We start from the raw sequence: 16266 nt of genomic DNA on the forward strand, positions 1-16266 counted from the left end.
GTACAAATACAGTTTTACTTCCCTTAGAATAATTATTAAGACGATAAATATCACTGTTTAACAACTTTACTGATCGACAGATACAGAGGTGCACCCAGGGTCCCGGCGCGGCATAGCAGTCAATGAATGCAACGTACCCTTGACTACTCGGATGAAGGCGGTGCTAGTTGTGCCCAAGCAGCAGCAGGGCCTTGCCTTTGTGGTTGTAGAAAGAGAAGATGGCTCCCGTTCTGGAGAAACAGCTCCCGGGCGCAGCTGGGGCAGGCGACAATAACAACGAAGAGGAAGAAGGACAAAACCTTTGGCAAGTTCTGTTATTCATTTTACGACTTCATGTCTGACAGCGCCCTTTTTTTAGAAAAAGCACACTCGTTGTGGTTCTGCTTTGTCACTGACGGGTGCTCACAACCAGACACCGGCCCGGCTAGCAGTAACATTAGCACCAACCGAAGCTGGGCGGTCAGTGTGCTAACGTTACTTGTGTTAGCAGCTCAGCTAACGTCAGCAAAGTGGGATACTGCTGATTAGCTAACATTATAGCTACATTGTAGCTAGTTAGCCAAGATTGTCCATGTTCGCGAGTTTTACTAACACAAGGTATTATGTTGAATTAATGAGGCAAGTTTGAGAGAGCCATTCATAGTATCCAGGGCTTTGACAGTTCATGTCAAGGCAACACCTAAATACTAACGTTAGCTAGCTCCTTAATGTAGTAACGTATAACGTTACAACAAGTATGCCGAAAAAAAACCGCTTATCATAAGGGCGAACTGTTATGAGGCTTCAACTTGTCAGGTTTTATGGTTTCAGTTCCGTAACGTTAGCTAATTAGCCAGCTATATCTAACGTTAACGTACCGGTCAGTGGAAATGACTTATCATTTCCTGCTTTTCTTTGTGTTGTCGTGGACACATCACTGGGCTAACTGAAAGAGTGGAATACTCTTCTTGAACGTTACATGGGTGCTAGGGCTGCACTGCTCCCAGGCTCTGGAACTCCCTACCTCCACACATTTGACAGTCTGACAGCATAACAACATTCAAATCTCACCTGTTCAAACTGGCCTACTCACTTTTATACCCACCCTCTCTGTCCGAGTCCCTTTAGCCCCACAATTTTTTATTTATTATTATCTCCCCTTCTACACATGTCTGCTCACCCTATGTCTCTTGTTTTGCGGTTGTCTGTGCAGTAACAATAGTTAGGTTATGTTTTGGTAGCAACATATGTTTTTATATTAGGGAGCTGTCAATGTGCTACTTTACTGTCAATCTAACGGCTATAGGTCATCTCTGTGTTATTCTCAATATCTGTTTTGTTGTTTCTTGTAGGACCTCAATATTGAGTGAAGTTTCAACTAGATCGAGTTCAAAGTTGCCATCAGGAAAAAATATCCTGATATTTGGTAAGTATTACTTATTCTACATGTGTGAAAGTCTATGCTTCTGCGCCGTTTGGAGTGTGTTTTTGACGGTCAACCCTGAAGGGAGTGGAGGGCCCGCAAACTGCACTGAACTCACATAAGCTAATTATAGCAAATTAAAACATTTCTGACTTTCTAAACAGCCTGCACTTTCAGCTGTGTTTCTTCCCACACTCTTAAAAGGGAGCATAATAAACATAAAAAATACAGAGAGGTCTTCTTGGGTGGGGGCGTACTTATTTGGGTTGGGCTTTCAAAATGTGAGAAATAGCCTATTGCTATTGACCAGAAGGATTTGTGTGAGACACTGCAGCCTCTGACAGTCTTGGGAACACAAGTGTAGTCATTACATTTGAGGTGGAAATATTGTGAAGTCTAGATAGGTTCTGGGCTAGGTATAGGCTGGAAGTTGAAGTGATGATTTCTTAGTACATCATATCCATTATTATTTTAAAATATCCATAATGATATGTGTCAAACAATATTACAACTGCTAATGTATAATTAGTAATATTATATGCAAGCTAATGAATAAAATATCTTACAGGTGAGGATGGATCAGGAAAAACAGCACTTATGTCCAAACTTCAAGGAGCTGATCACAACAAGAGAGGGAGGGGACTGGAGTATCTGTACCTAAATGTCCATGATGAGGACAGAGATGGTGAGTTTACCTGCTGTAGCTTTACTCGTGGTTGCTGTACAGCAGTAGCCTTTACAAAATAAAATATTAAACTAGTATTTTGTTTTTCCTTTGCAGATCTAACTCGCTGTAATGTGTGGATCCTGGATGGAGACCTATACCACAAAGGCCTACTTAAGTTTGCTGTTTCAGCTCAGTCACTACCTGACTGTCTAGCTGTGTTTGTTGCAGATATGTCACGGCCCTGGACCATTATGGAGTCACTGCAGAAGTGGGCCAGTGTGCTACGTGACCATGTGGACAAGCTCAAGATCCCTCCAGAGGACATGAGAGAAATGGAGCAGAAGAGTAAGTCATCTTTGACTTGATCTACCTATATGTGACTTGCATTGTGGATGGTATTGAAATGAAAGTTTAGCTCTTAGCTTTGCTTTTGTTTTACTTTCCAATAGTACCCCCAATTTAGAATATGTACATTTTTATCATGTAGGTAGCCCGTTCCTTGGTGGAGCATATGGCCAACCTAACAGGGAGATAAAAGGACTGAAGATTGAATTATATTTGAATGGCAGCGACTAGTGTAAATCCAAACGGGTTTTTGTTACGTTAAAGCAGACCGTTGGTTAAGATATAAGGTGTTGATTTTATGTCTCGACATGCAAAAATCTAAAACATAAATGAAAATATGACATGAATACATTTAGTTGAATTGTATATGTCAGAAGAGGGATTAAAGGAAAAGGCACTCCGAAAAGGTGCCTGAAGCATCCTAGGGTAGAAGCAATGAGAGTCTTACATAATAAGAGCCTCATAGCTGACTGGCTACAAGGAAAAAAGAGAGAATGGTCGCTGCGTAGCATGGAGGCAAGCACTGTATAACATTACACATTGTCATGGCTGTTTCTAGGTCATCGTCAAGAGAGGCCCATGATCCTCAGCTGTGCGTTCTGGCTGGAGGCGAGTTCTGCAGATCAATGAGTGTGATGCACTCAGATGTTGTTCTCCTGTTAATTTTAGAACTGATCATCTGTCGCTTATGAACAGGTCTTTTGTGTGTGGAGAAATGCTTTTGCAAGTTAGTTCAGTCTGCTGGGTTTTACAGAAAGTTATTGTCTGCCTAAGATTGCTTGCTGCTGTTGCTCTCTGAGTCTGAAATGACTTATCACAGTGAAGTCAAATTGTTTAATGATTTCAGATGAATTTGACAGAACAGGTATAAAAATGTTCTCAACATATAACATGCTAATACAGTGACAAGTGGTAACGGTCTGTTGGTAAACATAAAAAAGGGAATCTGTCATAAGAAGTTATGACTAAAACACAGTTTAATTAAAACCCTTTAAGTGGGTATAATGACTCCTAATAGGTCCACATTTTCAACTTGCTTTACTAACTTATTTAAGTTCACGTAGCTGTATCAAATATGCATAGTTACAATGCAGTACAAAAGGAAATACTGCTTGGAATTTATACATTATAACATTATAACATAAAAGTATTTTTTCTTAAAGTCTTCACACTTTGCTTTGGTAATTATTTTAGGCTCAACTTTCAATCTGTCTGTCAGATTTCTCTTGGGTTCCTCCTACTTGATCTCTTTCGCCAAACCCTTTGACCCCACCCACTGACATGGTCAGATTTCCAGTTTAGCTGAGGCATGTCATCCACAAAAAGTATCTTGCATGTTAGTTGTGATGTCCATAGCAGATTGGTGAGACAGTCAGATTACATATTTGTGTGTGTGTGTGTGTGTGAGAGAGAGAGTGACAGACAGACAGACTGGAAGTGGGTGTGAGTGGCTTTTGTCCAGGGAGTCTTGCAGGCGTCTTGCATCATGGTTCCCTCCCCTCCAACAGCGACGTCAGGGAAAGGAAGGGACATAAACTGAGTGGGTCTGAATTCAGTCAGTGGGCCGGATGTTCAGACTCCTGCTGTGCTGTAACTGAAGTAGGCTGGCTGCTGGAGTCGTCTCATGTTTAATTACAGGATCAACCTATCGCTGCCTGGACCACACGTTGAAATGAGAAATATTTCACTCCGTGACTGACTTCTGTGGTAGTGACGAGACAGGGACTTTTCTTTTAGCGTAGTGTAGCATAAGTATTTGGGAATGCTGTGTAGGCAAACATCTTGTTTATTTTGTTTTCACTCTTGGTCTGTTTTTACTTTTTAATTAAAGGAAACAAGTATTCTGACAGCTGCAAAATGTTTTAGTCATGAGCCAACAGCATTAACTAGTTAACAGTTTAAGACTGGTAAAACTTGGGCTTGTTTTACAATAGCCAGTTAGACTAAATTTGGTTAGTAGACATTTAGTTGGCCAGAAAACACTTTTTATTTGTAGCTAAACTTTACTGATAATGATTTCAAGAAATGAATACACTTTGTAAGGATCTCCTTATTAATGCAGGTATATACATGCTTTTTAAAATCATCTTTTAGGTACTGTTTCAGTACTTAAAGTACAGTATATTTAATTTATTTAAGGCTGAGCAGTCCTTGATACTATATGTATTTTGACCCCACCTTTGTTTGTGAGTACAAAGTCTGTCTTTGTTTCTTTCACTTTGTTTTTAAAGTGATACTTTACCCAAAATATCTTTTTAGCATCAAATACTCACCCCTGTAGGTTTTATCTCACAAAGATGGACGTTTTCATGGCAGAAACAAAGTATCAAAACATACAAGATACTCAAGTCATTATTTTAGCATAATCCATTGCTCCACTTCCTCAGACACCGTTGTGGTGGAGACAGGGCACCCTAATGAATGGACGGCAGTGAAAATAATGTTTGAGTGATGTTTTCTTTTTCTAATAGCTACTCCTATTTTATGTTTTCTAAAACTCCTTGTGTGCTATGTTGAGGCCCATCAGACCCCCTTTGTAGTTTATTGTATATGCACTGGAAAGGATTAGATGAAAGTCTGGCTTCTTTTTAGCAGTCATTCAATTTTTTGTCAAATTTAGTTTAAATCTGTTGTCATCTGTATATAAACTTAAGCATGGGATAAAAGGTCAGAGATTTTCATTTAGAATCCTTTTGGATGGCGTAAAGTCAGCATGTTAAATTCCTAGTGTACGTATCCCAACCTATTTGTGCATATGCACTGGATTTGTGTAATCCTGTGCCCTTTTAGATTGCTTGTAACACCAGCCCTTGCTACATATACTAAAACCCATGTTTGAAAGTAAAAGTTGGCTAAAAGTGGCAAGTCAATCTGGTTTTGTTGGCTTTTCCCAGCTGCATTTCCAAAGCTCCTGAGGAAGTAGGCCAAAGCTTTACTGCATATAACCCCACACCACTACTACCTCCACCTCATACCACAGTATGGTAAATGTCTGGACAGCTGGGGCAGCACAACAGTAAAGTGAAAGATGCCATGTATTTATCTTTTTCTACCTTTCACCTGAGGCCTACCATGTAACAGTAGAAATTTCATCCAGTGATACTAAACTACACAGCACCTAGTGGGGGTGGCAGAAGCTCAATCTGTTGGGAGTTGGGTCAGGAACCGGAGGGTCGCTGGTTCAAGTCCCCTTAAAGTACAGAGTGTGGATTTGTAGCTGGAGAGATTGTTGAGGGTTGTTGTTCGGACAGACCTGCTAACCCCCCCCCCCCCCCCCCCCTAATCTCAGAGACATAGTTTGAGGCTGAGCACAAAAACTAAAAACTCTGCTGTAAAACCAGGTTTATAGTTCTGCATCAGGGTGTTGCAGAGGTGACTGGTTTGGTAACTTTACCGAAGCTTCCACCAAAGATGATGTGCACCCTTAAAAAAATAAAATGACATGTTGGGGCTACAGAGATACTAAGTGGAGGCCACAAGAAGGAGCTTTAAGGTTTTTCAGCTTATGTTGTGTTTTTTGAGTGTTGAAGAGTTTATCACAGACAACATAGAGCAAAGTTAAAGTGCCCATATTATGAAAAAATCACTTTCTGGGATTTGGGGTGTTATGTTGTGTCTCTGGTGCTTCCACACACATACAAACTTTGATAAAAATCCACCCATGCTGTTTAGAGTGAGATACAGTTTCTGAATGTGTCCTGTCTTCAGTCTCTGGGTGAGCTGTTCAAAATCGGCACGGCTTGTGACGTCACAAGCCGAAACGAGCAGGCTAACCGCAACCATTAGCTCGTAGCGTTAGCATGCTAACACTATGGCTAACGCTAGCATGCTAACGCTAGCATGCTAACGCTAGCATGCTAACGCTAGCATGCTAACGCTAGCATGCTACCTCGTTCTCAATAGCAAAGCACTGCTACAACACACACAAGTTCACCATAATCTACAAAAGAACTACTTACATGTGCGCCCTCATTTAGAAGTCTCCCAGCTAATCCTGCCTTGTAACTGACCAAAGTTGTAGAAACAGCCTTTCTTTTACTGTCTATGGAGCTAGCTAGCTGACATGATCTACATCTGAGCTACTGGGCATGTGAAGTGCAATCAAAGATAGTACAGAAGAAGAAGAAGAAAAGAGGTCTCACTCTGTAGCTAAAACAGAGACCAGGTGAAAAGAGGATCTGCAGCAGTGAGAGAGAGCGGTGCAGTACAACACAAATATGGTGTTTTTTGAAAATTAAACCATGTAAACCTATTCTGGTACAACCTTAAAATACAATTATGAACCTGAAAATGAGCATAATATGGCTGCTTTAAGAAAGGCTCAGTAACTTTGCTAAATCTGTTGCTAATGTCTGACGCATTTACGACTTTTTGTAAACATAATTTGTCCATTGTATGCTGCCATTCTGTGTTATCTTATCTCTACACCGCTATTTAATGCATGTTAGTATGGGTCATAATGCTGAGAGAGAGAACATTCTAAAGTGCAAACTAATTGAATGTCAGTTGGGTAAAGAAAACATTGGATAAGAGGAGCAGAGATGTTTTATTTTTGCCTACTACATGATGCGATCTCCTTTCAATATACACACTTTGCCAGAACATTTTCTTATAAAGATACACATGTTTTTTTTGCGATTTATTGTAAAATAGGGGTCAAGTGGAAAACAAGGTGAAAAAGCATTTGTCTATTAACGAAAGAGAAAGGGTTTGGCAGATAAAGACATTGAAAACTGAACTAATCTTCATGTTTATTATGTTATTATTTTCACTAATGGCCTGTCTTCCTATGTTTTTGCTCCCTTTTGTCTTTCCACTAGTGGTGAAAGCGTTCCAAGAGTACACAGAACCGGAGGATGCCACCCCATCCTCCCCACAGAGACGGGCCCCAACAGCAGGGGAAGACGAGGCCGTTGTGTTACCACTTGGGGACAACGCACTCACACACAACCTGGGCATTCCAGTGCTAATAGTTTGCACAAAGGTAAATAATTCCTACAGCCCAAAAAGTCTTTCTGTAAGAGGCTTTACCAATCTATCAAAGATTTTCAGAGGTACTTTAATTGGTTAACCTTTCTCACTACTTAAAAAGTGCAACTTCCCATAAATTACACATACAGCCTCCACAATTTTGTTTTTTGAAATTATACTTGCCTTCTGTTTAGACTAGGGTGCGTCCAATGGGTTTAGCAGTTCCTCAAAGTTCTCGTACTTCAACAGTATCCACAGAAAAGTGTAGGGACACTTATCTTAAGATCCCTTGGTACACCCCCTAAGTAATGTCCTGCCACTCTCTCCTTAGTTGCTGAATGGTTTCTAGAAGCTCACTCGAGCCACCTACGGCTGTGGTCCATAGCTTCTCTACACTCCACTTACACCCTCGGCTCTACTTTTGCAGCCACAGCCCTTCTAGTCTTTAGGAACCCCTCTCTACTTGGCTGAGTTGCCTGCAATAAACAGACACAGAAAGCCTCCTTTAACACATTGACAGCCGTGCTCACTGCTGTTTTCCTCTGATGTTTTTTTTTTTTAATTGCCTCCATGATGAGCACATTTGGACTCTGACCCTATGCACTTTCATGTATGCTTTTTGATGTTGTGCTTTGAGCCAGTATCCTCCAATAAAGAGCTGCCATTATACTTTTACCCTCCCAGGCAAAGACTCTTGCTGAGAAACACAGTGCAGCCATCAGCAGAGCTTCACATGCTAGCTGTGACTAGAAAATTGTGAATTGTTTACTCTGTGCTTAAAAACAACAATACTTGGAACATAAAATCCCTGGGGGGGGGGGGCATATTGATTTGCGACACCTGCGTCTCTCAGTGTGGATTGACATACTTTTTAGGAATACAATCTAGAATCACAACAGAATACACTGTCATTGTAGAACATAGTCTGATGCAAAGAGCAGTGTAACCTTTTAATGTCTGTCATTAAATATATGTAATCTCTTTCCATCCCTCAATGTTTTATCCTTCAGTGTGACGCAGTCGGCGTACTAGAAAAGGAGCATGACTACAGAGAGGAGCACTTCGATTTCATCCAGTCCCACATCAGGCAATTTTGCTTACAGTGTATCCTTTTAATAAATAATTGTTTGTAGTTCTGTCACAATGGTCATTTATAACATTGACTGTTCAAGCAGAAATGTGGTTTATATGGCCCATGATATTTTATTGATTTTAATCAATCAATTAATCATTAATCCACCATCCATGTCATTACCCCAACAATTGCTGCCTTAACTGAATTAAACAGATGGAGCTGGCCTGATCTACACGTCAGTCAAAGAGGAGAAGAACCTGGATCTGCTTTACAAATATTTAGTGCATAAGATTTATGAGTTCCAGTTCACCACACCGGCTTTAGTGGTGGAGAAGGATGCAGTGTTCATGTAAGCGAAGATAGTTTATTTAGTTTATCATGTTTCTTTGGTTTCATAATTGAAACATTTAGGTAATATTGTTGCCAACTGCCATCTTTCCTTTTGTTTTTGTTATCAGTGACATACCAAAAACAAATTCTCATTTTTATTCCAAGGAAGTACTCTACATAATTATCTACAACAGAGTTTACATCATTGCACCAACTGTAATTAGTCTTCCTTCCTTTCAGTCCATCTGGATGGGATAATGAGAAGAAAATTGGGATTTTGCATGAAAACTTAACAACAGTCAGACCCGAAGATCCATTTGAAGATTTTATCACAAAGCCCCCAGTACGAAAGGTAAGGCAATGCAAATACTGAGAAAATGTAAACTTTAGAGGACGACATCACAACCCAAAGTGCCAATTAAATAACAACATGCTTTCTCTTTCACTCTTCTTCACAGCTGGTTCATGACAAAGAGATAAATGCAGAGGATGAGCAGGTATTCCTGATGAAGCAACAGGTACGTGTCAGTCTTTCTAGCATATTTCATGATTTTTTTGTCACTAGCCGCAGAGATTGACTGTGTGTCTGAAAATTCAATATGTTGATTTTAAAGGCAAAATTTGAAAATTAAAATAAACATCCACAGATCAAACTGGATAACATGATATGGAAGTTGTAATGGTGTGAGTGTTATTGGTAGCATAAGAAATTTAAGTTGTAAGGAGGATATCTTACATCCATGTTACAAACATTTCAAAGAAAATAAACACAAACAAATTTGGCTCTAATTTAGTGAACAGCTGGACCCAAGAACCAGTCCTTTTTTAGATTTTAGTGGAAATTCTGAACTGGCATTTCACTATTAAAGGTGCCGTAGGTAGGATTGTGAAGATCTAGGACTTAGCCAAAAAATTTGAACATCGACAACTTCTCAGTCCCTCCCCCCTTTCCGCTAAAGCCCAAAACGGTCTCCTAAGCTCCTCCCCCCCACAAGGGAGAATGTATGTGTGTGCATGAGCAGTGATTGACACGCAGTTAGACACCCCCCGGCCCTGATTGGTGCATCTGAACAGGGAGCTGTGGATTTTGCAAATCGCACTACAGGCTGTAGGAGGTACCAGAGGAGCCAGATTTTTTTTTTTTAATTACCTTCTTCATATAGTTCTACTGGAACATAGGGTCAGTTTCAGCAAATGACAGAACATTAGTTTTATAACTCTTACCTACTGCATCTTTTAAACAAATGAGTATACAGTACTCATGTGCTGGTGAATATCTGAAACTTCCACATGACAAGTAACATTGCCTTCACTTCCTATTTTGTAGGAGGGCAATCTAAAAATAAAAAAACACTCAACTGATGCTTTAGTTTTGCGAGTTAGAGAATTATTCAGTGTTTGTTGAGGTTTCTTTCTGCCAAATTCGCTCTACTTTTATCTGAAGTGACCGCTCCTCTATTTATGGACTTCTAAATAAAAGTTTGTACAGAAGTTGAAGTCTTCTTTTAACTTGCATACACTGTGCATTTTTTCAAAATTAGATAAATGGTATAAGTGTATGTTTGTAATTAGAAATATATATATATATATATATATATATATATATATATATATAATTTTAGAAAATGAATAGATTTTTTCCCAATACTTTCCATTTGAGTGTGCATAGGAACCTATTGTTGGAATCGTAAACCACTGAATTAAGCCATTCACCGTGTAACTTTTTTTTCTCTACAGTCTTTGTTAGCAAAGCAGCCAGCCACGCCAACAAGAGGAGCAACAGTAAGTGTCTTAACACTGTCCTCAAATGTGGAATCTTTTGTAATGGATTTATGTTTTCCTTTTTCTTTGCAATGTATCCTTTTTTCTCCTGGATAGACCAACCAAGCTATTTGTTATTGACCACAGTCTTGCACTGGTTTCTGTGTTGCAGGAGTCTCCAGGACGGACAGCCTCAGGGTCTCCCAGGCCCGCGGGTCGCGCCGGCCAACCCAACGTGACCAGCGGCTCACCAATGACTGCTGTCAAAAAGCCTGACCCTAACATGAAAGGTAGGAGCTGTATGAATGCTTGTTTATTTTCATACCTGATTATTGAGAATCATCCTTTGCACTCCAGAGCTCCCTAGTTTGTCACAGTGGCTTGGCACAGTCCTTTCTATTCTCTCTTTAATCATTCATATTTATTGAAACCAATGTTTGATCTCGCAATAAAACAGTCTTTTCATTCATTTTTGATCTTTCGTTTGTAATGTGAACACACTGCCCCCAAGAGGTAAAAACCAAAAATAATTCACATAACATATTCCTGTGCAACTCCTGAGCTGGCCACCCTTAAGCAAAAATACTGACTTTTTCTCCTTCATTAAGTGCAGTGGGGGGCTAGGGCATTCCACTAGAGTGGGTTTAACTGGGTTTAATAGAGGTCTGTTGACCCCTCGCCTATTTGTGATGTTGTTAGTGGAGTTAAAATTGCATACTAGAAAGGATTCTTTAGACTTTTTTTTACTCTATCATAGCAAATCATATCTCAAAAAGTTAAGTTCTCTGTGTTTATAGCAACTTTATCAAACACATTTTCCTGATAAAAGACATTTTGTGGAGTTTTTCCTTATCCAAATCATGGATCCTAAAATAGAGTGTCATATGATGAACAGATTGTAAAGCCCTCTGAGACAAACCTGTGGTTTTAGGGTGGTGCGCTTTTGTCCTTGACTTTACAAGAACACGACGTAGGCTTATTTAGCAAAAAAGGTGATTATATGTGGCAGGAACAAAAGATATTTAAGTAACTGAAGATATCCCAGACTGCTAATCTGGAGTCATTTCATGTTTCTCCTTCAGCGGGGGCTGCCAATGAGGGAGTGCTGGCTAACTTCTTCAACAGTCTGTTGAGTAAAAAGACTGGAGCCCCAGGGAGCCCAGGGAGCCCAGGAAGTGGAGCAGTTGGAGCTGGAGTGCAAGGGTCCGCCAAGAAAACAGGTACAATCTCTCATCTAGCGCTCTCACCTCTGATGTTAGTGAAAACAACAGCCTCTCTATTTTCAACCCTTCTTCCTTACAGGTTAGCAATTTTCTTTTTTGTTTTTTCGAAGCAGTTATAAAGCATTATTGTTCACAGGATCCTTTGAATGTAGATCTATCCCAGAGCATGGGCTCCATGCACACATAAGTCGAGACAAGATGCACCAAATCTCCAAACATAAGTGCCACCATGAAACTAATGTCACTCACTCCATGTCATAGCCCACTGCTTTCTTGCACAACTAATTTATTTTCCTCTTATTTTACTTGAGTAACCTCAGCTGTTTTGCATGTCAACCGTTCTTATGTTCAGCTCCAGCCTTTTTTTTTTTTTTTTTTTTTTTTACTTTGTTATATCAGGTAAATATAACAAAGTCAGATACTGTGAAATGGCTGAATGTACCTAGTGAAAAATGGATGGAAACATTGCATAACTCATCTCTCTGTCTGGGACCACTGACATGTACTTTTTGTTCCAGCGCTGAGCAGCGTTAACATCTCTCTGAGACCCAGCTGAAAGGATAATGCATGAGTGCATGTTCCCTTTGTCTGATGATTAGTTTTGCATGTGTGTTAACTGTGGCAGTGAGCCGCCAAACTCTAGCATGGGACCGCAACCGCATCCAACCCTGTTCCATCCGCTTGCTGGCCGTAGAAAACCACTATTTCTGAATACACTCAGACAGAAGCTACAGGAGATTACTTTTGGACTTTGTCTCCTGTGTTTTCCAAGGGCAGAAGCCGGGTTTGAATGATGTCCAGGCGGAGTTGGACCGGATGACTCGCAAACAAGACTCCATGGTTTCAGCTAACAACATACCGCCGCCGACTGAAAACGAAGCGTGAAGGCAACAAAAACAGCTTCACCGTCCACTGCGTTAATACTCTGGAAATATACATGTACATGTGAGCGTAAAAAAATTGACCAAATTCCCAATGTCAGTATCAGTCAGCACACACAATGGTTTCACCAAAATGAGTTTCAGATGCTATCAGATATTTTGGTGTTCTGGTGAGATGGTAAGAGAGATTGGGGTGTTAATGAGATGATAAAGGAGTGCTAAAGCTTGGCTTTATTTCTGTCCTCTCCTCCACTGTAAATGTTATTTTGTGAGGGATGTCAGATTATGGAAATGTGTGCACACTCCCTGTCAGCCAGCCTGATGTGCTGGGCTGCAGGCCCCCCAGTTTCTGGGGTAAAACACACTCTGGTTCAGCTTATCTCGTGGAAGGAATTTGGTTGCGATTGGAAAGGTATTTAAACCTTAAATATATTCATTGAAAAGCGTAATTAAAATACTTGCAAACATATGTAGTATGTAAAAAAATGTTAGATATGATACTGATGTATTTATACAAAGCTCCTTTTTATTTTATTTTGTGCCCCATTTATCGGTTAAAGGAAACATTCATCTGTAATCACATAACATGTTAAATAGCCACTGACGTCATGACACTAATACGTCCCGATAGCTGATATCATATCATTTGCCCTATTCATCTCAAATGATTCTGTAAATATAAATACTAAAAAAAAAATCTATTCAGGTTAACTTTGATTTAGTATAAAATGCAATTCTGTCCAAATTCTGAAAATAGCTTCTTAGAATAGATGAGGTTGGTTGGGATTTGATAGGCTTAAAGGTTGCAATGGAACTGCTTCTTTAGCTACAGGTGTGTATATTTGGGGATGGGGTTGGGCAGCATCTTTCCTACTATAACTCCTAAGTGCCTCGCACAGTTAGCTGTTTGTGTCATAGTAGAGGTGCTTGTCTACATAAGAGGAAATGCACTGTAGCACCATCGGTTAAAAGGTTTTTGTCCATTTCTTGTCATCCATATAATTTATTTTGCTTTTACATTTTTGTTAATGTACAACAAGCCTGTGGTCTGTTATTTTTGAGAAATAACATTTCTGTGGCCTAGTTAATAGTGTTTAATAGAGCAATAGATTGAATGCCTTCCTTCAAACTGGGCTGCTGATATAAGAAGAAACCACATGATGATACTTTTGGGTCCCCCAGAAGAACACTTACTGTGGTGGAAACCACTCACTTTGCAGCCAAAAGACACACAATGATTTGCTGTGGTTTGAACAAAATGAGATATTGTGTTTCACAGCACTGTCCTTTTGATTTCACATGTTTTATTCACACTGTACTTCACATGTCAGTTCAAACATTCCCAGTTTCTACATGAAGTAGCTGTAGAAACACAGCCCTGTAGTAAAACCTGTTTGTCCTGTCAGGTCTTTTTGTTCAGTCTCTTTCAGTGCCCATTTAAAGTAAGCCTTTGCCTTCAATGTACAGCTAACAGTTTGTCACACTGTGCACCCTGCCTTTACAGGAATGCTTCTAATTAATTTGTGTGTCCTTAAGGGGTTGCTTAATTGTGTTATGTAAATTCTTTCTTTTTTTTCTTTTTATATAAATTAAAACCATTATACTGTACCATATCAAATCTGTAATAATTATGGTTTCATGACACCATAATTTAATCAAAATTAATTAAGTGTACATTATCATTAAGTCTGTATGCAAGGCCCTACTTAATCTTATGGATAGTGTACATCAGTAGCTTTCACAGAAGTAATGACAGGTGTGACAAGAGCAGCTATTTGCTATTTAATAGCAAAAAAGGACAACTGGAGTGAATTGGGATATGGAACCAAAGATGCATATTAGTCACTCTTTTCTGCTTTTATAGTTGAGAATCATCCATAAGATTAACCAGTGGTCATGTTGTGTCCCACTCTTGCATGGAGCCCTCGCATTCAAACTTCAGACCTTCCTATGAACTCCTGTTGTAAATAACACCCTATAACACCCTAATGGTAGAAATGCCTTACTCCACTCAACCATATATGGGGTTTTATGAGTCAAAGGAAGACAAATACCATACTTATGTACAGTAGATTGTGGTAAATTCTCTAACTTGGTCTACACATTTAATGCAATTAGGGTTTAACTTTAAATTTGCTCTGTAAGGGAATAACCACAAGACCATATTGGTGTACTGTCTACGTTATGCATGCTTTGATTTGTTATCAAAATTATGCTACACAACTGTTTTGGATTTACTTTTGATCAAAATGAAGATCTTTTCATTTCTCCTTATCTTTTCCTTTTTTTGTGACTGGGTGGAATGTGCACCTGAGGGTCTGTTGCCGAAGTGGATGAAGCACAATTTAAGAACAGCCAGGAGCAGTATCGTCACATGTTGAAATCAGCACTTTTCCTTGGACACTTGTATCAATTCCCTGTTGCTACAGTTACCGATACAGAATGCATATTTTTTTTGTTTTTGCCTTGCCTTTGTTAGAAGATTTAGTAATGAACCTAGAAGTTAATCTGTCTAAACAGTAAAACTGCATTATTTATCTGCATTTGCTGCTTAAGTTATGGAAGGTGCCCCTGGTGGTTAACTATGGAATAACCACTTTCTGCTGGTGATATTGTAAATTGAATCAATCCTCTACACATGTCATTACACCTTTGCTAGGGATGTTTTTTGGGACGTCTTGAAGTAGATAAACCAAATAAATGTCCATTCATTTTCAGGTTTGACCTTTTTGCCCATGAAACTTCCCCTTGTTTATGTTTACATCCTAGGCATGTTTTGTTTGTGTTGTCAAATAGGGCTTTGCCCATAGACACTTTCTGTTTAAAAGAATTTTGAAATGCCACCCTAATCTGACGGACCACCACACTGATATTTCTTCATCAAACATGGCCACAATTGTTAAATTTGGCATTTAGCTGAGTGGAATGAAGTGCTCTCATGCTGCTTGTTTTCAAAGTTGCATTCGCTTTTTGTAAATGTTGGATGTTGCTCCCAAGATTGAATAATGAACAGTTGTAACTTTTGTAATCAAACGTCAGTTGAAAGCAACTGCCTCTTCACATCCTAACTGAATTGCCTTCAACCACTATTGACTATATTGTCTACATCTATATGAGACTTTGAGCTTCTGCTTCCAGTCCTTTTGTATTCAGGATATCAAGACATTGTAAGCACATGGCTGGCTGCATTTGTGTGTCCTGAATTAATTCAGAAGTTGATTGTATGACTTTAACACAATTCTGTAGCCTTTAAGCTGCAATGTGGATTCTCGCTTCTTACGCCGACAAAGATAAGGAAAATGTTTATCAGACCCCTGGCTTCAATAAAACCAAGAATCCAAACTTTGGTTGACTTTCACATTCTTGCGTCTATTTTTACTATGTGTATTGATTTGTTTGATATATTAACTTTAATAGCTCCACAACCCCTAACTCTACCACCACACTAAAACACAAAACAATATAAAAGAGTGACATTGCTAATTAATGGCAACTATGATGCTGATTGCTCAATCAAAAATAGAAATGAACATTTTTAAAAATGACACATCTGTAACAAAAGCAGTAAAACAATTATGGATTACAAGCATCACTAAAGATGAAAAGATTTG

At 39.3% G+C, this 16266-nt stretch overlaps 1 protein-coding gene across 3 annotated transcripts; it reads left to right on the forward strand.

Annotated features, from left to right (window-relative positions):
• The first annotated feature begins 54 nt into the window (after positions 1 to 54).
• dync1li2 (dynein, cytoplasmic 1, light intermediate chain 2) lies at positions 55 to 16001 on the forward strand. 3 transcript variants are annotated; one of them, XR_004109289.2, is made up of 14 exons: positions 219 to 304; positions 1332 to 1405; positions 1971 to 2087; positions 2184 to 2414; positions 7235 to 7398; positions 8396 to 8489; positions 8674 to 8809; positions 9031 to 9142; positions 9249 to 9308; positions 10528 to 10572; positions 10724 to 10841; positions 11634 to 11771; positions 12547 to 14376; positions 14412 to 16001. XR_004109289.2 is itself a non-coding variant. In XM_031324155.2 (13 exons), exons 1-13 carry the CDS (start codon positions 219 to 221, stop codon positions 12657 to 12659), a joined length of 1488 nt encoding a protein of 495 aa, XP_031180015.1. In that variant the 5' UTR covers positions 55 to 218; the 3' UTR covers positions 12660 to 16001. The 3 variants fall into 3 exon arrangements, 2 of the variants coding, with proteins under 2 accessions (XP_031180015.1, XP_031180016.1); XM_031324155.2 differs by having other exon boundaries at positions 55 to 304; positions 12547 to 16001; XM_031324156.2 differs by having other exon boundaries at positions 12552 to 16001.
• Positions 16002 to 16266: the final 265 nt, after the last annotated feature.

Source organism: Sander lucioperca, chromosome 3 (assembly GCF_008315115.2).
Source record: "Sander lucioperca isolate FBNREF2018 chromosome 3, SLUC_FBN_1.2, whole genome shotgun sequence".
NCBI lineage: Eukaryota > Metazoa > Chordata > Actinopteri > Perciformes > Percidae > Sander > Sander lucioperca.

Bases quoted from the DNA above. Each gene is read 5' to 3' on its own strand.
- dync1li2 (XM_031324155.2), top strand. From the start codon at position 219: ATGGCTCCCGTTCTGGAGAAACAGCTCCCGGGCGCAGCTGGGGCAGGC. The intron at 1,406-1,970 runs GTAAGTATTACT...AATATCTTACAG, and splicing joins AAAAAATATCCTGATATTTG to GTGAGGATGGATCAGGAAAA. The intron at 10,573-10,723 runs GTAAGTGTCTTA...TCTGTGTTGCAG, and splicing joins CGCCAACAAGAGGAGCAACA to GAGTCTCCAGGACGGACAGC.